General features: G+C 44.9%; 1 protein-coding gene across 1 annotated transcript; it reads left to right on the top strand.

Annotated features, from left to right (window-relative positions):
* Nucleotides 1-1,101, top strand: LOC127330955 (putative cyclin-dependent kinase F-2). Its single transcript, XM_051357040.1, has one exon. It carries the CDS (start codon nt 1-3, stop codon nt 1,099-1,101), a length of 1,101 nt encoding a protein of 366 aa, XP_051213000.1.
* The last annotated feature ends 24,001 nt before the right edge of the window (nt 1,102-25,102 follow it).

The following is a 25,102-nucleotide window of genomic DNA, read 5'->3' as shown; positions in this document are numbered from 1 at the left end:
ATGGCGGCTACCACGAGTAGGAGCGGCGGCGGCCACCGGAATAAGGCTGCCTGGCCTGCCTACATGGCGCGGTACGAGCCGCTGGCGAGGCTGGGCGCGGGCATGAACGGCGAGGTGTTCAAGGCGTGGGACACCAAGGAGAACCGGATCGTCGCCGTGAAGCGGCTCAGCGGGACCGGGATTGACGCCGGCGACGACTTAATCTTCTCCGGCCTTAAAGAGGTCTGGCGGGAGTGCAGGTGTCTGAGGACGTGCGACGGCATCCCCTCGGTCGTGAAGCTCCTGGACAAAGTCGTCCCCAAAGTAAATTCCGACGACTCCTTCCTCATCATGGAGTACGCCGGCCGCCTCAACCTACGCGGCTACATGCAGCGCCGTGCCCATCGCCGTCGTCGGTTCTCCGAGGCCGAGGTGTGCCGGATCATGAAGGCGCTCCTCGAGGGGGTCAACTCCGTGCACGCCACCGGCATCATGCACCTGGACATCAGGCCCGAGAACGTGATCCTCGACGACGGCACAGAGGACACGACGGAGAGGAGGCCGAAGGGGGCGATCCAAGACGGCGAGCTCAAGGAGGATGACATCGTCTACAAGATCGGAGGCTTTGGGATCTCCCGGAAGAAAGAGCGCGGCCCGAAGCAGCCGGAGGTGACAATTGCGACAGCGTACAGCACGCCGGAGCTCCTCCTGCACTCGTGCGAGTACGACGAGCGCGTGGACACGTGGGGGATCGGATGCATAATGGCCGACCTCCTCTCGGGCACCGGCATGCCCACCTTCGGCCCCGACGACTCGGAAGAAAAGATCATGAGCAAAATGTTCCGCGTCGTCGACCCTAAGAGTAAGAAGATCAAGGACTGGGCTGGGTACTCGGGGATAGCGGCAGAGTGGAAGTCGAAGCTGCCCGGGCAAAACAAGTCGAAGCTGACGAGGATAGCAGCAGGATTGAAGACGAAGCTACTCGGGGATCCTCTTCGGCGCCGGTTCCCCTTATGGAGGCTGCCGTCCGCCGGCTTCGAGGTGCTCAGCGGGCTCCTGGAGAGTAAGCCGGCGAAGCGGCTCACCGCAGCGGAGGCCCTCGAGAAGCCTTGGTTCAAGTAGGACTATCGGTGACGCCGTGGGTTGGAACTTGGAAGCTGCTTTTGTTAAATTGCCGTGCTTCTAGCTAGGGTTCTTAGTTTGAGAAAAGATAGAGGATCTCGATCCCTACATGTAAACCAATGTGGTGTACGCATTTGATACAATCAATATATGTACTAGTTTATCTTATAATTTTCAGATATTGATTGATTGGTTCATGCATGCATTTACCAGTTCCCTTTGTTCATCCTACCATCAGGTAGTCATAACCGGCCAGAGATGCAAAATAAGAATAATGTGGCTTCAGATCACTCCCGAGTCTGTTGAATCATGGAATGAGAGAGACAAGAAATTAACTGAGTATATATACATAAATATTGTTTGGTAAAGTTATTGTTTCACGAGGGTATTTCGCAAAAGTTGATCGTATAAAATGTCTACAAAAGATGAGAGATCAAAGACGTGTTCACAAATTTCATACGAATGCATGGTAATAAATTGAGATTTGTATTAAAGAAATACATATTTCTATATTTGTTAACTTTTATCTTACGACTGGAGTACAGTACCACTCAATTGGTTCAAATCTTGGTGGTAGCCAGGGGAAACAAGTCTTATAAGATATACAAATTCCAAGCCTCCAGTATAAGAATGGCCACTCTTGGATTTCAAAGTTGGAAATGGTTAATTATACTGTTGAGTAGTTTTTTCTAACATGTGTATGCTAGTGTGATAGATTCATTTATCTTCCCTTTTGCGTTTCTCCTGAAACAGACCCTTCATCAAAAATATATGAAATAATATATAACTACCGGTAGTCAAAAGGAAGGAATTGAAAAATGAGGGAAGCCCTCATAAATTCCAACCAAATATCTCTTGAAATAAAGAGTTTATATACAGAACACATTGTCAGCAAATAAGATGTGTTATGGTCTTCGTAACAAAATAAGCCGAATCTAGATTCCATTATAAGAATCTGAAGGAGGTTGCATCCACAGGGATGCAGCTGAGGTATATTTGGTTGTAGTCCATGGCTAATCCTTGTGAGACTATTTGCTAGTTGGATATTAGAATTTGTGACAGTACATGAATACCCATCCAAGATAAATAGACAAAATGATCTATATTTCCTTTATCGAAAAAACATAGACAAAATGATGTATGCCGAAGTTCAAATCTTTGCATACACTAATCTTCGTGGCAAATCAGTTCACATGATCCCAAGGATCTTGCTTTATATCCTTAATCTTGCCGAAAAAAGCACAAATTCATCCACTACACTACAACAAGGTAGACGGGCACTATCTACACTACTTAAAAAGGAGGAACATGTTCCCTATTCTGCCCACCTCTCACTACGACTAAATTTTCGTCGTCCTCGTCGCTTCCTTCATCGTGCTCGTCTCTGCTCCGCCCGCACGCACACAAATGGGCCAAGCCCAATAAAACACAGAACCCTCACTTACCCCGACCACGTCTAAATTCCGAGAATCCACAGACCCTCGTGCTCCTCCTCGAGAGATCTTGGGTGCCCTAGCGTGCTTGGCCGAGGAGGATGCCGACCGAAAGGAATGGGTCGGTCTCCCGACGGGGAGGTAGGAGGGACGTAGGAGCGAGCTGAAGATCCGGCCAAGCCGGCGCCATCGGTCACGACCGCGGCGACAGCGACGACCCCCACTAGTAGAAAATGGGGCAACCGTCTAAGCCTTTAGTACCGGTTCCCTTACGAACCGGTACTAAAGGGGTCATATGTATCGGTTCGGGTGCTCAGGCGGGCAAGGAGCTTTGGTACCGGTTCGTTAGGGGCTTTCGTACCGGTTCGTGTTAGGAACCGGTACGAAAGGTCTTCGGCCGAATTTTAGGCGCGGGGTGGGGCCAGGGCTGGACCTTTGGTACCGGTTCATCTAAAAAACCGGTACTAAAGGGTGCCTCTATATGTTTCAACACATGTTAAAGACAGCTAAATGATAGTGCAGATTATCAGTAAAAATATCTATCGAAGGTAGTGGCATAGCTTCTTGAAAGAGCAATATAGAGACACTGGGAAGTTATCATACTCAAAGCATTTTTATTGGATTCATGAACATATGTATAGTGATGTCGCCATTCAAATCCACAATACGCGAAAGCCTAACAGATCAACCCCATGGCACACAGGCTAGGTCACCAATTGAGATCATCACATATCAAAGGGGAAGAGGAAGAAGCGGAGAAGTGATCTCTTACCGGAGAAATCTTAAATGGGTTGTCCATGATCATATTACCTACCACCCACGTCCTTCACAACCATCACAACCTGAACTGTACATATATTAGATCAAACATGAGTATGCGTGTCCATATCCAGGGGTATATATGATGCCCCCAACGGGGGTCTCACAGCGTTTAGAGCTTCTCGGCCGTCGGATCAACTCATCTATGCATCTTAGCCGTTTATTCTGGACAGTCCCTGTGAGACAAAATCAGCCTCTGAAACCCTACTGTCAATCCCCACAGTCGCCGCCTCCGCTCGTCTTTCCTCCCGCATCCCCTTCTCTCTCCTGTTCCAGTCCCCATGGCGCCGCCGGTGCTGTCCCGCTCGCCCTCCTTTCTCCCACTCGAGGTCCCTCGTCTCTCTCCGCCCCTCGTCTCTCTCCGCCCCTCGTCTCTCTCCGCCCCGTGGAGCTTATCTCTGGACACACGCCTTCGTCGCCGGCCTCATGCGGGATGCGAGAGGAGGTGGACGGGAAGGGGCGGAGCAGGTGGTCCACCAGGAGTGTGTCCCGGAGGAAGGAGGCGGTAAGAGGAGGGCAGAGACATGGCGGACCTCTGCGTGGTGGTAAGAGGAGCGCAGGGACAGGGTGGACCGAGGTCCCCTGTCCAGGGAGTCTCCATAACAAGTATGCTCCCCACGCATTCTCCTCGGGCGGCACGGCATCGCTGACGTCTTCATCGCCCCTCAAAGGACCAGACTCCCCAGACCGACAAGGAGGATTGGGACGGGACAGGGGAGAAAACCTCTATCCTCAGCGACGATGAAGATCGGGAGGATGCAAAGATGGCTTCCTTTTCATCAGGGATCTGCAGGTTTCTCCTCTCTCTCTCTCTCTCTCTCTCTCTCTCGATCACCTTCGCTGGTGAACTAATTTGGTGCAGATGTATGTATCATTGGTTAACTATGTGTGTCAAGGTGTTGATTTTACACGTATTTGATTGTAGCTTTGGCATGTGATTACCTGTATCCACTTTGGCAGAAGTATGAGGAGTGAAGTGTGCAATTGCTCTAGAATATTTCATCTGATTGAATCCTTTTTTGTTGAAAATGTTGGATCTGAGAAGGAGATTTTTTTTATTACAGATTATGTCGGTGGTTTGCTGACTAGAGGCAGAAGGTGCTCCTTCTGTAGGGCACTCACATGGAAGTGCATTTGAACCTCTTGGACGTAGCCGCACTCTCTCTTCCTTATTGTCTCATGATATTTCCTTTGATTAATCCCCATAAGCTCTCATATTTGTTTGGCAGATGCTATTTGTCTATACCTACAAGGTGTTCGACAGTAATCCCTCGAAGCTGCAGGAGAAGAATAATCCATGTAATATTAGTGTAATTGTGTTTAGTAGTGTTGGTTTCTGTTTTTATATAAGAGGATCTCCCTTTGAGAGGTTCGTGTTTAGAAGAGAAACTCCTCTTTAGTGAACTTTGTACCAGCATTTTGGTTTATATACTGTATGTTCTGGTTAGCCAACTTGCGTTTCATCTTTTTTACTTAATATTTTCATGAATTATTATGGATTTCAGGTTCACCTGTCCATTCTTACTATTGAATACCATTCAGTCTAGGTAATGCACCTGCTATTTTTCAGAGATGTATGACTGCTATTTTTGCTGATTATGTTGAAGAAATAATGAAAATTTTCATGGAGGATTTTTCTATCTATGACACTTCATTTAATCATTATCTCTATAATCTTGACAAAATTTTGCAGGGATGTGAAGACACTAGCCTTGTCTTGAACTGGGAGAAATGCTTCTTCATGGTAAGAGATGGGATAGTAATTGATCACAAAATCTCATGTAAATGTATTGAGGTCGACAAAGCAAGAAAAATTGAAGCAATAGAAAGATTACCACCTCCTCAAGACATCAAAGGTATAGGTAGTTTCCTTTGTCATGCAGGTTTCTATAGAAGGTTTATAAAGAACTTCTCTAAAATTTCAAAACCTCTAGCTAACCTCTTGCAAAATAATGTTCGTTTTAACTTTGCTGAAAGTTACCTTGTTGCCTTCAACACTCTTAAAAAAGCCTTATTAGATGCTCCTATTATCAAACCTCCCATTTGGGACAATCCTTTTGAACTCTTATGGGAGGCTAGTAATGAATCTGTAGGAGCTATTCCTCTCCAGCGCAATGGTGCTAACTTTATTATCATTCACGATGCTAGTCACACTCTTAATGAAGGACAAAGGAATTATCCCATGGTAGAAAAGAAACTCGTTGATGTCATTTTCTTCTGCGATAAGTTTAGATCTTATGTATCTGATGCTTTAGTTAAAGTTCACATGGATCGTGATGGTTTAAAAGAAATCCTTGAAAAAAGCTAATGTCAAATCTAGAATGATTCATTGGATTTTGTTACCGCAAGAATTTGAGTTGCAGATTCTTCAAAGAAAGGAGGAACCACCAAAACCACGAGAAAAGGTTGTGGACCAAGAACTCAAGAAAAATGTGTCAACCATACATATTCCTTCATATACAATAGAACATAAAAATAATTACTCGTATTCATTGTGCGATTATCTCAAGTTTTGTAACATCCCAAATTTCAATAAAAGAAAGTTAGAGAATTCCAGAGAGCAAAATTTCAAACCAACAAAAACTTTTTCATTTTCATATAGTGCCATGCATAGGACTTGTGCATTTGATTGATATGCCATGATGATTGCTATTATATGTATAAGTTAAACCCTAAAACCCTAATGTGATCATGAGAAGATCACCAACCAAATAAATCAAAAGAGGAAGAAAATCAAATAAAGGAAAAACCCTAAAACCCTCACATATGCCCTATGGCATTTTTATAAATTTTAACCCTAGACCAATTTGGTCTTCACCATTAGTTGAATAATGTTATTAAACACTTATAACAACTTTTGGAATCAAAAGATCACAAATCAAATGGATTTCAAATACAAAATTGGCTCACATATGATAATGGCCAAATCTGCCAATTATAGTCTGATCACCACTTTGAGCCTCTGTAATTCAAAATTTTCAAACTAAACCTTGCTAACTCTTTGCACCACATCCAAGTAGACATCAAGGTGAACACTTTTTGTAAAGATCACCATGCCAAATTCTTTCTTGATCATTAGCTATGCTCAACCAAAGTTGCAACTTTTTAATAGATTCAACAATCTCACACTTAGCCAAATTTGCAAAACTTTGAATTTAACAATTCCACCACCAAACTCCATCACCTCTGGTCATTTCTAACTAAATGAAATACTCACAACTCAACACTTGCAACCATTTGAATTGAATCAAAATTTAACAAAATTCACAAATAGCATCTATGTGACTATTTGACACTATTTGCTATAGTGATCTACTCTAACCCTAACTACCCCATTTGCACCCTACTGGTTCCCCTGCCCCCTCTAACCAACAATGCCAAATAGAAACCCTAAGAGAGAGGAGGAGCAAGGCTAGGACATGGCCATGCCGGCCATGTCGCCAACCCGACGACCTCCCCCTCTCTCCCTTGCTCTCCAACCCTGGCCACCTTGCCAACGCTCGCCACCACACCCTACTGGACATGCTAGAGCAAGCCCTGGTCGAGGAGGAGCTCGACAGCCGCCGGAACACATGCGCCCAGTGGTGGCCACGCCATGCCGAGGACGTCGCGAGTGAGCGCCGCAGACGCGCACTGGCCACGTGCAACGCCACCGCCTCGAGCACTCCCTGGACCCCCTGTGAGCGAGTTGAGCACCTGCGTGACACCGCGACGCCGCCAGACACGCGCGCAGCACAGACCCGTGACCGCCGGCGCCGGAGACGATGACATGCTTCCGTGAACGCCGCGGCAGACGCGAAAGCAAGGCGACCAAACCAGCCACCGCCTACCCTAGCTGTCGCCACCCAGAGGACCACCGTGACGCCACGAACCCACCTGCACCCTCGCCTAGCTCGATAGACCACCGGAGCAGCCGCGCCATGGTCGACTTCTTCACGGCCCCGCAGCACCCTCGCGTCCCTATAAAAGGAGACCTCCCTGCGTCAATCCAAGCACACCATCGTCTTCCCCTCTTCTCACTCGACCACCTGAGCCACTCCACTGCCTCGATTAGCCACCGCCGCCGCTCAATTGCTACACCACTGCCCGTGATCGCCGCCGAAGCTCGCCGTCGATTGGAGCCGCCCCAGGACGAGCCGCCGGTACCAGGAGCTTCGCCGTCGTCGACATCGTCCCCGAGCACACTGCCCACCCTAGCTGGAGCCACGGTGAGCGCTCCGACCCCCTAGTGCCGCCGCGCCAGTGAACCCCTCTCGCCGGCGATGACGATGAACGAGCGTCGTTGGATTAGATTCTAATCCAACGCCTCTGTTTAAAACGTACCGCTTCGGGTTTTATGAGCCACTGACGCTTGGACCCCACCCTCTCAGCGCGCCGCGCGTCTGTGGACCGTGGTGGGATGGACTGGGCCGTTTTAATTCGAATCTGGCCCAGTTTCATTTCCCGCCGGCCCTATTAATTCAAACTCCTTTTAAACATTTCCAAATAATTTCAATACTGCCCAAACTTTGAAAATCAATAGATTCAAATTGGCTTAACCAAATTCAATGAATTTTATATGGTTGGAAAGCTAGTAAAAAGATCTAAAGAATGCCACTGGTCCCATGTCAATATTTGCTGTAGAATTAATCTGATAAAAAGAAGAAGGCAGGGACTTTTCTCTATTCAAATAATTATTAAAAATCAACCAAAATAGATATTAAGTTAATTCCAACTCTAATAGCTCACATTTGACTTACACTAATTATTTATGCAAGAAAATGGTGTGGTCACTTTGCATGATCATGCCCTAGTTTAATTAATGGACAATATGGCTAGTTTATCTAAGTGATATTGTCCAAAACTATTATACAAATCATATGAAGTCTTATACTTCATTTAAACCTTGTCTCAAATGAATTCATGTGATGTTTGGACCCCTGGACAAACTCACTTGTATGAATTACTTAGAGATTTAAATCATATGTAGCATTATTAAATGGTATGAGGTGGTCTACCTCATTTAAATCATTTTCTCAAATGATAATGATGAATATTTGACTTAGGTCAATATAAGTTCATATATGATTGTTTAAGAAATTAAATCTTAAGAAGATTTCAATGAGAGGAAATTATTTCTCAAGAACCCTATGGAAACTATCATTTACATATTAAACAAAAGGAAGTGAATTCTCCTCAAGCAACACAACCCATGCACCCTAATTAGATTATTTGTATGCATAGAATAGTTTGTGTGTTTATTTGTGATGCATGGAATAGCCATTGAATTAGTGAGTAATTATACTCGTATTCAAATTTAGACGCTAGCACCGGAGAGTACACGGAAGAAGAAGGTTGCTACCAGGAGGAGGAGGAGAACTTTGAGAACTACCAAGGCAAGCTAATATTCTTGCAAAGTGCAAAGCCCTTGGGGCAAGGCACCATGAATCTTACCTTTTCTTACATAAGCCTATCCCAAGTTTTACACTACAAGTTTTACTTGTTGTTTTCCAAGAGTTACTTTTATAGTTAACTTGGGTCAAAGTAAAGATGTTTACTAGAGTAGTGAAGTTAGTCTCAATTAAGCAAAGCAAGATAGCACCCTTCATGATTTAGAGCTAGTGCTAATGAAATAAAACTTGACTACTTTAGATGGGAACAATGTGACTTGAATTGAAATTTGAAACCTTGGAATGGTGAAGCATTCCATTGAATGATTTTTTGAAGGTGAATATGACCAAGAGAAGATAGTGATTTTTGATAAACATGATATTGGTTTGGATGCGATACCTTTCCAATATTGAGTACCCCCACAATACCTGATTATGGGTAGGGCTTAACTGGAAGTTTATGCATCTTAGTATGGGTTCCCTCTGAACACACATCATAGGGGTTTTGCTCGAGGCTGCCTCCGTTGTTGAGAAAAGATGTGAATTGAGGTGAATTGTACGGCCAAGCCCTGTGCAGTTCCCAGGTTGACAGTTGGTCTTCACTGGGAGGCCAAGCTCATGGGGAGAGGTGCTCGTACTAGGATTTATAAGTGAAAGGTTATGGTTGATGATCCGCGTACTGTGTTACGATGATTCGGGGTAATCCCGACGGATGAAATCAAATGTTGTGGCACAAGTGTGCAACCTCTGCAGAGTGTAAACCTATTCGAATAGCCACGTCCACGGTTACGGACGGTTGGAAGGGCCATACAGTTTCCGATGTCATACCTTTGAAAAATGATGTTGAAAGAAGATGGTGAAATGACTTGTGGTGAATTGAATTGAAATCATCACTTGAATGGTGGGAATGACACTAATGTTCCCACTTGAGTTAGTTAGCATTTGAATAAGCTTTCTCAAATACTTGTGAACTAAAATTGGCTTTATGCAAATAAACTAGAGCTTAGCAAACCTTACTCGAATGTCTAGCACTTACATTAGTATTAGTTCGCGAGTACTTGAAGTACTCACGGCTTTGTCCCTGGCTATTCAAATGGCCAGAGTATGAAGATGAACAAGGAGATGACCAGCTGTAATATGGATGATGTGATTCCAATTGTAAGACAATATGGTTTGTAATGAATGATGACCGTGATACTTAACTATTATGCCTCGCAACAACAATATTCCTGGGATTGCGATGTATGACATAATAGGCATTCGGACTTAAAAATCCGGGTGTTGACAAGTTGGTATCAGAGCCATTGTTTGACCTTAGAAGACCTTAGTTAGAATGGACGTTCTGAAAACCTTAACTTTGAAAATCAAATGAAAAGAATATTTGTGAAAATTTACTTACACTCTTGTCTTGAGACTTTGCCAAAAAATTGATGAATCATGTTCTTTCTTATTTGAATCTACTTAAAATTTTGCCACACTTTGCACTCTCTAACTTACTCATCCAATTCTCTTTCAGATGGAGCCGAATGAACCCATCAACACCAAGTTTTACCAGCTTGAGAACGGAGGGAGCTTGATCTTCGAGCACGACCTCAACGTCGTCTCTGACTTCCTTGGGCGCCCACACCCCGAGTTCCACGGGATTCAGGTGGACGACACGCCCGGAGGAGAGTTGCAGTGGGTGATCACTGCCGACTTGAGGGGCAAGATGGAGCCTCCCACCTCGGAGAGGATCCTCTTCTCCTTCCGCGAGAGCAACTGGCTCGACGGACTCGCACGTGGCCTTCAGGAGGCACTTGCGCGCCTCTGTGGACAGAACGTGGTGCGCATCCTCGCTTCGCGCTTCGCGCATCTCGTGAGACGTGATACCATGGGAGTGCCCATGGAGCTGCAGCCGCACCCAGAGTTGAGGCACCATGCTGAGCACCTGGACTTCATGCTCTACCAGACTCAGAAGGACCTCGACGCCACTCGCGCTTACGCGAACCAGACCCATGCTCACATCATCGAGCAGGGTGAGGCGATCAAGCTACTCAACAACGACCGCAAGAGCCTTCGCCAACAGCGTGCCAAGAAGGACGCTATGATTGTGCGCCTTCGCGCCAAGATCGCAGCACTTGAGGCCACTGTCAAGGCCCAGGAGGATCAGATTAGAGAGCTGGAGGATGACGACGGAGGTATCGACCTACAGGGAGGAGGAGCCTTCCTGAGCGACGAAGACGACTTTGAGGAGGACGAGCTCACTGAGGAAGAGGACTACGAGTTCCTGGAGGCAGGACCTGACGACTACGTCCCGATCGATGTCGAGGATGAGGAGTAGTTGCACTAGTTTCACTTATGTAGGTGTGAGTTGTATCCCGTCCTTTGTATCGTAGCATGAGAATGGTTCTTAAAACCATTGGAGTATGAGTGTATTAGTTTGTACTATGTGTTGAATGAATGAATGAATGTTATGTTTGTCATGAAAAGATTACAAGTTTTCAAATGTTTTCAAACTTACCCAAAATGAACCATAGAATGTTCCCTCTTATCTCATGACCTTCTATATCTTCAGATGGCCCCTCCCAATCGCACCAACGACGCAATGATGCAACTGCTGCAAACCCTGCTTGCCGACAGGGAGACAGAAAGAGCTGAACGCCAAGCCAACCTCACCGCTTTGCAGAACATTGCCAACCAAGGCCATGGAAATCATGACCACCCCGGATCCAAGCTCAAGAACTTCCAGAACACCAACCCTCCGGTGTTTAGCAAGACGGAGGAACCCCTCGATGCAGACGACTGGCTCCAGACTATGGAGAATAACCTGGAAGTAGCCGGAGTGGAAGCCAATGAGAAGGTCTTGTTTGCAACCCACTATCTCGCTGGACCAGCCCGCGCTTGGTGGACAAGCACCCATGCCATGAACGGAGGACAGTTCATGACTTGGGAGGATTTCAAGCTAAAGTTCAGCAAGTACCATGTACCCCCGGGTATTATCAAAAAGATGAGGGATGAGTTCCGTGAACTGAAGCAAGGTCGCATGACGGTGGTAGAATACCGCGACAAGTTTCTTACACTGTCGAGGTACGCCCCTGATGAGACCGACACTGTTGAGAAGAGGAAGGAGAGATTCCTGAACGGACTGCATGACGAGATGCAGACTGTCCTCGTCAACATCCCCTTCGCCGACCTTGAAGCCCTTGTTGACTCCGCCATCCAGATGGAGGGCAAGTTGAACCAAGCCAATGAGAACCGCAAGCGCCGCATGGCGAATCAAAGTGGGTCTAGCCATACCCAGAAGTTTCGCCCCAGCTCAAGTGGAGGTTTCACTCCAAGAAACAACAAACCCCCGATGCAGAACTCGCGCCCCGGTTATCAGAACCGGAGTGGAGGAAACTCCAAGCCAGGAGGCTACAACAACAACAACTACTACAACCGCACTCCACCCAGAGCCCCCAACAACAACAACAACAACAACACCAACACCGCTCCCAGAACCGGAAGCAACGCTATCCCCGTTGCGACCAAGGACAAGGCCACCATCACTTGTTATGAGTGTGGTGTAGTGGGGCACTACTCCAACGAGTGTCCCAAGAGGCTCGCCAAGCTCGCCGGTAACACCGCAGCACCTGCTCAGCAGCAACGCCGTGTCTCCACCGGCAAGAAGTTCTCCCCCAACCACCCCAATAACCGCAACGGCCGCCTCTACCACATGAACGCCGAAGAAGCCCAGGAAGCACCAGATGTTGTACTGGGTATGTTTTCTGTCAACCACATCCCTGCCAGAGTGTTGTTTGATTCTGGAGCATCTCATTCTTTTGTCACTGAAGACTTTGCATCAACAAGTAAAATTCAACCCCTCAGTTTGAAGCATGTTATGATAGTTCAAATTCCCGGATCAACCACTAAAGCCCGAAAGTTTTGCAAAAACGTACCTATCAAAATCCATGATGTAGATTTCTATGCCAATCTAATCATTTTGGGAACCAAAGGTTTGGAAGTCGTACTAGGAATGGACTGGATGTCCAAGCACAATGGATTGATAGACTGTGCCAAGAAAGCCATAACCATGACTAGCAGCACCGGTATCGTAGTTGAACATATCTCTGAAAAACTACCCAGAAAATTTACCTGCAACCAAAGTGTATTCAAGCCAACTCTGGATCAAATCAGGGTCGTTTGTCGCTACCCTAATGTGTTTCCGGATGATCTACCCGGTATGCCCCCGGATCGGGATATCGAGTTCATCATCGAGTTAATCCCCGGAACTGGACCCATAGCCCAGAGAGCCTACAGCATGAACGCAACCGAGCTGGTGGAGCTGAAGAAACAGATAGATGATATGTTAGCCAAGGGTCTGATTAGACCAAGTGCATCCCCCTGGAAATCCCCAGTTTTGTTTGTGGACAAGAAGGATGGTGCAAATCGTTTATGTACGGACTATCGTAAGCTTAACGACGTCACCATCAAAAACAAATACCCCTTACCCAAGATAGAGGACTTATTTGATCAACTCACCGGAGCCAGAGTTTTCTCCAAAATAGATCTTAGAACTGGATATCATCAGCTGAAAATCCGAGCCACCGACATTCCAAAAACTGCCTTTACCACCAGATATGGGTTGTATGAGTACAACGTCATGTCGTTTGGACTGACCAATGCCCCCGCTTATTTCATGAATCTCATGAATAAGATCTTCATGAACTTCTTGGACAAGTTTGTCGTTGTGTTCATCGACGACATTCTCGTCTACTCCAAGTCCGAAGAGGAACATGAACAGCATTTGGAGACTGTCCTAGAAACCCTTAGGCATCACCAGTTATATGCTAAGTTCAGCAAGTGTGAGTTTTGGTTGGAAGAAGTTGGATTCCTGGGACACATCTTGTCCGCAGGAGGAATTGCCGTAGATCCCGCTAAGATCAAAACTGTTATGGAATGGCAAGCCCCAACCACCCAGACCGAGGTCCGCGCTTTTCTTAGATTAGCCGAATACTACCGCAGATTTGTAGAAGGCTTTTCGAGCATCGCTCGACCAATGACCCAATTGTTGAAGAAGGACAGGAAGTTTGAGTGGACCGATAAATGTGAAGAGAGCTTTCAACAGCTCAAGAGTAGACTGACAACAGCCCCAATCCTGATCATGCCAGATATCGCAAAACCCTTTGACGTGTATTGCGACGCCTCCAAGACTGGTCTTGGATGCGTGCTTATGCAAGAAGGCAAGGTTGTATCCTACCTTTCAAGACAACTGAAGCAGCATGAACAGAACTACCCAACCCATGACCTCGAGCTTGCAGCCGTGGTCTTAGCTTTGAAAGTTTGGCGTCATTACCTCATGGGTAATCGATGCGAGATCTACTCCGACCACAAAAGCCTGAAATATATCTTCACCCAAAAGGAGCTGAACATGAGACAACGCCGATGGATCGAATTGATCAAGGATTACGACATGGAGATTCACTACCACCCCGGCAAGGCCAATGTGGTAGCGGATGCTTTGAGTAGACTGCCGTGTCAATTGAACTCCATGCTCGCAACCAAACAGCCCAGCTTGCATCAAGAGTTTGAACAGTTTAGACTTGAACTTGTGAGTGAAGGATTCCTAGCCAGCATAGAACTGCAACCCACCTTGGTTAGTCAAATCAAGGAATCCCAGAAGGACAACGCTAGCATTGACGGAATCAAGAAACAGATAGCCGCAGGAAAAGCCCCTGGATTCACCATAGATGAAGCCGGAGTTCTTTGGTACAAAGAACGCCTCTGCGTACCATCGGACTCAGACTTGAAACAAGTCATCCTGCAAGAAGCCCATGACACTCTTTACTCAATCCACCCCGGAGGTACCAAGATGTACCAAGACCTGAAGGAGCAATTCTGGTGGCATGGAATGAAGAGAGAAATCGGCAGCTACATCGCCAAGTGTGATATCTGTCAGAGAGTCAAGGAAGAACATCAACGACCCGCCGGACTGTTGCAACCACTACAGATACCAGAATGGAAATGGGACTCCGTAGGAATGGACTTTATCACAGGACTGCCCAAATCCAGCAAAGGCAATGACTCAATATGGGTAGTTGTCGATAGATTGACCAAAGTCGCCCATTTCATCGCCGTCAAGACCACATACCCAGGCCCAAAGTTAGCTGAATTGTACATCTCCAGAATAGTCGCCCTGCACGGAACCCCGAAGTCGATAGTGTCAGATAGAGGATCACAGTTCACCTCAAGATTCTGGCAGAAGGTGCACGAAGGATTAGGAACCCGTCTGAATTTCAGCACCGCCTATCACCCTCAGACCAACGGACAGACCGAGAGAGTCAACCAGATACTGGAGGACATGCTGAGAGCATGCGTACTGGAATATGGATCCAAGTGGGAAGACTGCTTACCTTACGCAGAATTCTCTTACAACAACAGCTATCAAGCTAGCCTGCAGATGGCCCCCTTTGAAGCCTTGTACGGAAGGAAATGTCGTACCCCCCTGAACTGGTCGGAAGTCGGAGAAAGCCAAGTCTTTGGCCCAGATGTTCTTCGTGAAGCCGAAGAGAAAGTACACAAGATTCGCGAGTACCTCAAGATGGCGCAATCAAGATAGAAGAGCTACGCCGACAAGAGACGTCGGGAGATGACCTTTGAGATTGGAGACTTCGTCTATCTCAAGGTATCCCCCTTGAAAGGAATGCAGAGATTCCAGCTGAAAGGAAAGCTCGCACCCCGATATGTCGGACCCTTCAAAGTTCTGAGTCGCCGAGGCGAAGTATCTTATCAACTAGAGTTGCCTGAAGAAATGTCGGCTGTACACGACGTGTTTCACATCTCACTCCTCCGGAAGTGCCTTGAAGTCCCTGAGAAGACCGAAGTGTTCAAGAACATCGATCACCGATCGATGGATATCAACCAGGATCTGACATACCGCGAAGTGCCGATGCGCATCCTAGGGGAAGCTTACCGAACCACCCGCACCCGAAGCATCAAGTTTCTGAAGATACAATGGAGCAATCACACTGAGGATGAAGCCACATGGGAACGCGAAGACTTCATGAAGAAGGAGTACCAAAATCTCTTTAGTACCTAACTTTCTTTTCGATCTCGGGACGAGATCTTTTGTAAGGGGTAAGGGTTTGTAACATCCCAAATTTCAATAAAAGAAAGTTAGAGAATTCCAGAGAGCAAAATTTCAAACCAACAAAAACTTTTTAATTTTCATATAGTGCCATGCATAGGACTTGTGCATTTGATTGATATGCCATGATGATTGCTATTATATGTATAAGTTAAACCCTAAAACCCTAATGTGATCATGAGAAGATCACCAACCAAATAAATCAAAAGAGGAAGAAAATCAAATAAAGGAAAAACCCTAAAACCCTCACATATGCCCTATGGTATTTTTATAAATTTTAACCCTAGACCAATTTGGTCTTCACCATTAGTTGAATAATGTTATTAAACACTTATAACAACTTTTGGAATCAAAAGATCACAAATCAAATGGATTTCAAATACAAAATTGGCTCACATATGATAATGGCCAAATCTGCCAATTATAGTCTGATCACCACTTTGAGCCTCTGTAATTCAAAATTTTCAAACTAAACCTTGCTAACTCTTTGCACCACATCCAAGTAGACATCAAGGTGAACACTTTTTGTAAAGATCACCATGCCAAATTCTTTCTTGATCATTAGCTATGCTCAACCAAAGTTGCAACTTTTTAATAGATTCAACAATCTCACACTTAGCCAAATTTACAAAACTTTGAATTTAACAATTCCACCATCACACTCCATCACCTCTGGTCATTTCTAACTAAATGAAATACTCACAACTCAACACTTGCAACCATTTGAATTGAATCAAAATTTAACAAAATTCACAAATAGCATCTATGTGACTATTTGACACTATTTGCTATTGTGATCTACTCGAACCCTAACTACCCCATTTGCACCCTACTGGTTCCCATGCCCCCTTGATACGTCTCCGACGTATCGATAATTTCTTATGTTCCATGCCATATTATTGATGATATCTACATGTTATATGCACATTTTATGTCATATTCGTGCATTTTCTGGAACTAACCTGTTAACAAGATGCCGAAGTGCCAGTTGCTGTTTTCTGCTGTTTTTGGTTTCAGAAATCCTAGTAACGAAATATTCTCAGAATCGGACGAAATCAACGCCCAGGTTCCTATTTTCACCGGAAGCATCCAGAACACACGAGAAGGACCAGAGGGGGGGCACTGGGCCCCCAGACCATAGGCCGGCGCGGCCCAGGCCCTGGCCGCGCCGCCATATGGTGTGGGCACCCCTTCAGCCCTCCTGCGCCGCCTCTTCGCCTATTTAAAGCCTCCGTCGTGAAAACCCTGAGACGTTCGACGAAACCCACAGAAACCTTCCAGAGCCGCCGCCATCGCGACGCCAAGATCTGGGGGACAGGAGTCTCTGTTCCGGCACGCTGCCGGAACGGGGAAGTGCCCCCGGAAGGCTTCTCCATCGACACCGCTGCCATCTCCACCGCCATCTTCATCACCGCTGCTGCTCCCATGAGGAGGGAGTAGTTCTCCATCGAGGCTCGGGGCTGTACCGGTAGCTATGTGGTTAATCTCTCTCCCATGTACCTCAATACAATAATCTCATGAGCTGCTTTACATGATTGAGATTCATATGAGTTTTGTATCACTACTATTCTATGTGCTACTCTAGTGATGTTATTAAAGTAGTTCTATTCCTCCTGCACGATGTAATGGTGACAGTGTGTGCATCCGTGTTAGTACTTGGTTTATGCTATGATCATGATCTCTTGTAGATTGCGAAGTTAACTATTGCTATGATAGTATTGATGTGATCTATTCCTCCTACATATGCATGAAGGTGACAGTGTGCATGCTATGTTAGTACTTGGTTTAGTCGAATTGATCTATCTTGCACTCTAAGGTTACTTAAATATGAACATTGAATTGTGGAGCTTGTTAACTCCGGCATTGAGGGTTCGTGTAATCCTACGCAATGTGTTCATCATCCAACAAGAGTGTAGAGTATGCATTTATCTATTCTGTTATGTGATCAATGTTGAGAGTGTCCACTAGTGAAAGTCTAATCCCTAGGCCTTGTTCCTAAATACTGCTGCGTTACTACTGCTTGTTTACTGTTTTACTGCGTTACTACTGCTGCAATACTACCACCATCAACTACACGCCAGCAAGCTATTTTCTGGCACCGTTGCTACTGCTCATATATATTCATACCACCTGTATTTCACTATCTCTTCGCCGAACTAGTGCACCTATTTGGTGTGTTGGGGACACAAGAGACTTCTTGCTTTGTGGTTGCAGGGTTGCATGAGAGGGATATCTTTGACCTCTTCCTCCCTGAGTTCGATAAACCTTGGGTGATCCACTTAAGGGAAAACTTGCTGCTGTTCTACAAACCTCTGCTCTTGGAGGCCCAACACTGTCTACAGGAAAAGGAGGGGGAAGTAGACATCAAGCTATTTTCTGGCGCCGTTGCCGGGGAGGAAAGGTAAAAGGTACTCACACTCCGGACCTCGGCTACCAAGCTATTTTCCGGCGTCGTAAGTACTCGAAGCTATTTCCTTTAGATCCTGCAATTGCATCTTTTTGTTTCTTGTTTACACTAGTTTGGCATAATGGACAAAAATGAGCTTCTTATGCTATTTCCTGATTTAAAACATGGATTGTTTGATGCGAAAATTAAAAAACCTATGGAATCTTATTTGCATGCTGGTAGTAATATTAGTATGAACGCTTTGAACACCATTGTTGATAATGATATAGAAAGTTCTAAGCTTGGGGAAGCTGGTTTTCATGATCTTTTTAGTCCCCCGGGCATGGAGGAGAAAATTTACTTTAATGATACTTTGCCTCCTATTTATGATGATTATAATGATGTTGGTCTCTTAGTGCCACCTGTTATGGAGGATGAATTTGATTATGATTACAATATGCCTCCTATATTTGATGATGAGAATAATAATGATAGCTACTTTGTTGAATTTGCTCCCACTACAACTAATAAAATTGATTATGCTTATGTGGGTAGTAATAATTTTATGCATGAGACTCATGATAAGAATGCTTTATGTGATAGTTATATTGTTGTGTTTGCTCATGTTGCTACTGAAAGTTATTATGAGAGAGGAAAATATGGTTGTAGAAATTTTCATGTTACTAAAACACCTCTCTATGTGCTGAAATTTTTGAAGCTACACTTGTTTTATCTTCCTATGCTTGTTACTTTGCTCTTCATGAACTTGTTTATTTACAAGATTCCTATGCATAGGAAGCATGTTAGACTTAAATGTGTTTTGAATTTGCCTCTTGATGCTCTCTTTTGCTTCAAATATTATTTCTTGCGAGTGCATCATTAAAACTGCTGAGCCCATCTTAATGGCTATAAAGAAAGAACTTCTTGGGAGATAACCCATATGTTATTTTGCTACAGTACTTTGTTTTATATTTATGTCTTGGAAGTTGTTTACTACTGTAGCAACCTCTCCTTATCTTAGTTTTGTGTTTTGTTGTGCCAAGTGAAGCCTCTAATCGAAGGTTGATACTAGATTTGGATTTCTGCGCAGAAACAGATTTCTATCTGTCACGAATCTGGGCTGTTTTCTCTGTAGAAAAATCAGAAAAATATGCCAATTTACGTGCGTGTTCCTCAGATATGTACGCAACTTTCATTAGTTTTGAGTTTTCTGATTTGAGCAACGGAAGTATTTATTAAAAATTCATCTTTACAGACTGTTCTGTTTTGACAGATTCTGCCTTTTATTTCGCATTGTTTCTTTCGCTGTGTTGGGTGGATTTCTTTGTTCCATTACCTTCCAGTAGCTTTGAGCAATGTCCAGAAGTGTTAAGAATGATTGTGTCACCTCTGAACATGTGAGTTTTTGATTATGTACTAACCCCTCTAATGAAGTTTATGAGAAGTTTGGTGTGAAGGAAGTTTTCAAGGGTCAAGAGAGGAGGATGATATACTATGATCAAGAAGAGTGAAAGCTCTAAGCTTGGGGATGCCCCGGTGGTTCACCCCTGCATATTTCAAGAAGACTCAAGCGTCTAAGCTTGGGGATGCCCAAGGCATCCCCTTCTTCATCGACAACATTATCAGGTTCCTCCCCTGAAACTATATTTTTATTCCATCACATCTTATGTGCTTTTCTTGGAGCGTCGGTTTGTTTTTGTTTTTTGTTTTGTTTGAATAAAATGGATCCTAGCATTCACTTTATGGGAGAGAGACACGCTCCGCTGTAGCATATGGACAAGTATGTCCTTAGTTTCTACTCATAGTATTCATGGCGAAGTTTCTTCTTCGTTAAATTGTTATATGGTTGGAATTGGAAAATGATACATGTAGTAATTGCTATAAATGTCTTGGGTAATGTGATACTTGGAAATTGTTGTGCTCATGTTTAAGCTCTTGCATCATATGCTTTGCACCCATTAATGAAGAAATACATAGAGCATGTTAAAATTTGGTTTGCATATTTGGTTTCTCTAAGGTCTAGATAATTTCTAGTATTGAGTTTGAACAACAAGGAAGACGGTGTAGAGTCTTATAATGTTTTCAATATGTCTTTTATGTGAGTTTTGCTGCACCGGTTCATCCTTGTGTTTGTTTCAAATAAGCCTTGCTAGCCTAAACCTTGTATCGAGAGGGAATACTTCTCATGCATCCAAAATACTTGAGCCAACCACTATGCCATTTGTGTCCACCATACCTACCTACTACATGGTATTTTCCGCCATTCCAAAGTAAATTGCTTGAGTGCTACCTTTAAAATTCCATCATTCACCTTTGCAATATATAGCTCATGGGACAAATAGCTTAAAAACTATTGTGGTATTGAATATGTAATTATGCACTTTATCTCTTATTAAGTTGCTTGTTGTGCGATAACCATGTTTACTGGGGACGCCATCAACTACTCTTTGTTGAATTTCATGTGAGTTGCTATGCATGTTCGTCTTGTCTGAAGTAAGAGAGATCTACCACCTTATGGTTAAGCATGCATATTGTTAGAGAAGAACATTGGGCCGCTAACTAAAGCCATGATCCATGGTGGAAGTTTCAGTTTTGGACAAATATCCTCAATCTCATATGAGAAAATTATTAATTGTTGTTACATGCTTATGCATAAAAGAGGAGTCCATTATCTGTTGTCTATGTTGTCCCGGTATGGATGTCTAAGTTGAGAATAATCAATAGCGAGAAATCCAATGCGAGCTTTCTCCTTAGACCTTTGTACAGTATGCATAGAGGTACCCCTTTGTGACACTTGGTTAAAACATGTGCATTGCGATGATCCGGTAGTCCAAGCTAATTAGGACAAGGTGCGGGCACTATTAGTATACTATGCATGAGGCTTGCAACTTGTAAGATATAATTTACATGATACATATGCTTTATTACTACCGTTGACAAAATTGTTTCATGTTTTCAAAATCAAAGCTCTAGCACAAATATAGCAATCGATGCTTTTCCTCTATGGAGGACCATTCTTTTACTTTCAATGTTGAGTCAGTTCACCTATTTCTCTCCACCTCAAGGAGCAAACACTTGTGTGAACTGTGCATTGATTCCTACATATTTGCTTATTGCACTTATTATATTACTCTATGTTGACAATATCCATGAGATATACATGTTACAAGTTGAAAGCAACCGCTGAAACTTAATCTTCCTTTGTGTTGCTTCAATGCTTTTACTATGAATTATTGCTTTATGAGTTAACTCTTATGCAAGACTTATTGATGCTTGTCTTGAAGTGCTATTCATGAAAAGTCTTTGCTTTATGATTCACTTGTTTACTCATGTCATATACATTGTTTTGATCGCTGCATTCACTACATATGCTTTACAAATAGTATGATCAAGTTTATGATGGCATGTCACTCCAGAAATTATCTTTGTTATCGTTTTACCTGCTCGGGACGAGCAGAACTAAGCTTGGGGATGCTGATACGTCTCCGACGTATCGATAATTTCTTATGTTCCATGCCACATTATTGATGATATCTACATGTTATATGCACATTTTATGTCATATTCGTGCATTTTCTGGAACTAACCTATTAACAAGATGCCGAAGTGCCAGTTGCTGTTTTCTGCTGTTTTTGGTTTCAGAAATCCTAGTAACGAAATATTCTCGGAATCGGACGAAATCAACGCCCAGGTTCCTATTTTCACCGGAAGCATCCAGAACACACGAGAAGGACCAGAGGGGGGGCACTGGGCCCCCAGACCATAGGCCGGCGCGGCCCAGGCCCTGGCCGCGCCGCCATATGGTGTGGGCACCCCTTCAGCCCTCCTGCGCCGCCTCTTCGCCTATTTAAAGCCTCCGTCGCGAAAACCCTGATACGTTCGACGAAACCCACAGAAACCTTCCAGAGCCGCCGCCATCGCGACGCCAAGATCTGGGGGACAGGAGTCTCTGTTCCGGCACGCTGCCGGAACGGGGAAGTGCCCCCGGAAGGCTTCTCCATCGACACCGCTGCCATCTCCACCGCCATCTTCATCACCGCTGCTGCTCCCATGAGGAGGGAGTAGTTCTCCATCGAGGCTCGGGGCTGTACCGGTAGCTATGTGGTTAATCTCTCTCCCATGTACCTCAATACAATAATCTCATGAGCTGCTTTACATGATTGAGATTCATATGAGTTTTGTATCACTACTATTCTATGTGCTACTCTAGTGATGTTATTAAAGTAGTTCTATTCCTCCTGCACGATGTAATGGTGACAGTGTGTGCATCCGTGTTAGTACTTGGTTTATGCTATGATCATGATCTCTTGTAGATTGCGAAGTTAACTATTGCTATGATAGTATTGATGTGATCTATTCCTCCTACATATGCATGAAGGTGACAGTGTGCATGCTATGTTAGTACTTGGTTTAGTCGAATTGATCTATCTTGCACTCTAAGGTTACTTAAATATGAACATTGAATTGTGGAGCTTGTTAACTCCGGCATTGAGGGTTCGTGTAATCCTACGCAATGTGTTCATCATCCAACAAGAGTGTAGAGTATGCATTTATCTATTCTGTTATGTGATCAATGTTGAGAGTGTCCACTAGTGAAAGTCTAATCCCTAGGCCTTGTTCCTAAATACTGCTGCGTTACTACTGCTTGTTTACTGTTTTACTGCGTTACTACTGCTGCAATACTACCACCATCAACTACACGCCAGCAAGCTATTTTCTGGCACCGTTGCTACTGCTCATATATATTCATACCACCTGTATTTCACTATCTCTTCGCCGAACTAGTGCACCTATTTGGTGTGTTGGGGACACAAGAGACTTCTTGCTTTGTGGTTGCAGGGTTGCATGAGAGGGATATCTTTGACCTCTTCCTCCCTGAGTTCGATAAACCTTGGGTGATCCACTTAAGGGAAAACTTGCTGCTGTTCTACAAACCTCTGCTCTTGGAGGCCCAACACTGTCTACAGGAAAAGGAGGGGGAAGTAGACATCACCCCTCTAACCATCAATGCCAAATAGAAACCCTAAGAGAGAGGAGGAGCAAGGCTAGGACATGGCCATGCCGGCCATGTCGCCAACCCGACGACCTCCCCCTCTCTCCCTTGCTCTCCAACCCTGGCCACCTTGCCAACGCTCGCCACCACACCCTACTAGACATGCTAGAGTAAGCCCTGGTCGAGGAGGAGCTCGACAGCCGCCGGAACACACGCGCCCAGTGGTGGCCATGCCATGACGAGGACGTCGCGAGTGAGCGCCGCATACGCGCACTGGCCACGTGCAACACCACCGCCTCGAGCACTCCCTGGACCCCCTGTGAGCGAGTTGAGCACCTGCGTGACACCGCGACGCCGCCAGACACGCGCGCAGCACAGACCCGTGACCGCCGGCGCCGGAGACGACGACATGCTTCCGTGAACGCCGCGGCAGACGCGGAAGCAAGGCGACCAAACCAGCCACCGCCTACCCTAGCTGTCGCCACCCAGAGGACCACCGTGACGCCACGAACCCACCTGCACCCTCGCCTAGCTCGATATACCACCGGAGCAGCCGCGCCATGGTCGACTTCTTCACGGCCCCGCAGCACCCTCGCGTCCCTATAAAAGGAGACCTCCCTGCGTCAATCCAAGCACACCATCGTCTTCCCTTCTTCTCACTCGACCACCTGAGCCACTCCACTGCCTCGATTAGCCACCGCCGCCGCTCAATTGCTACACCACTGCCCGTGATCGCCGCCGAAGCTCGCCGTCGATTGGAGCCGCCCCAGGACGAGCCACCGGTACCAGGAGCTTCGCCATCGTCGACATCTTCCCCGAGCACACTGCCCACCCTAGCTGGAGCCACGGTGAGCGCTCCGACCCCCTAGTGCCGTCGCGCCAGTGAACCCCTCTCGCCGGCGACGACGATGAACGAGCGCCGTTGGATTAGATTCTAATCCAACGCCTCTGTTTAAAACGTACCGCTTCGGGTTTTATGAGCCACTGACGCTTGGACCCCACCCTGTCAGCGCGCCGCGCGTCTGTGGACCGTGGTGGGCTGGACTGGGCCGTTTTAATTCGAATCTGGCCCAGTTTCATTTCCCGCCGGCCCTATTAATTCAAACTCCTTTTAAACATTTCCAAATAATTTCAATACTGCCCAAACTTTGAAAATCAATAGATTCAAATTGGCTTAACCAAATTCAATGAATTTTATATGGTTGGAAAGCTAGTAAAAAGATCTAAAGAATACCACTGGTCCCATGTCAATATTTGCTGTAGAATTAATCTGATAAAAAGAAGAAAGCAGGGACTTTTTTCTATTCAAATAATTATTAAAAATCAACCAAAATAGATATTAAGTTAATTCCAACTCTAATTGCTCACATTTGACTTACACTAATTGTTTATGCAAGAAAATGGTGTGGTCACTTTGCATGATCATGCCCTAGTTTAATTAATGGACAATATGGCTAGTTTATCTAAGTGATATTGTCCAAAACTATTATACAAATCATATGAAGTCTTATACTTCATTTAAACCTTGTCTCAAATGAATTCATGTGATGTTTGGACCCCTGGCCAAACTCACTTATATGAATTACTTAGTGATTTAAATCATATGTAGCATTATTAAATGGTATGAGGTGGTCTACCTCATTTAAATCATTTTCTCAAATGATAATGATGAATATTTGACTTAGGTCAATATAAGTTCATATATGATTGTTTGAGAAATTAAATCTTAAGAAGATTTCAATGAGAGGAAATTATTTCTCAAGAACCCTATGGAAACTATCATTTACATATTAAACAAAAGGAAGTGAATTCTCCTCAAGCAACACAACCCATGCACCCTAATTAGATTATTTGTATGCATAGAATAGTTTGTGTGTTTATTTGTGATGCATGGAA

Source organism: Lolium perenne, chromosome 1, assembly GCF_019359855.2.
Source record: "Lolium perenne isolate Kyuss_39 chromosome 1, Kyuss_2.0, whole genome shotgun sequence".
Lineage (NCBI taxonomy): Eukaryota > Viridiplantae > Streptophyta > Magnoliopsida > Poales > Poaceae > Lolium > Lolium perenne.
Note: the sequence above shows the minus strand (reverse complement) of the source record. Positions and strands in the feature narration are given on the sequence as shown.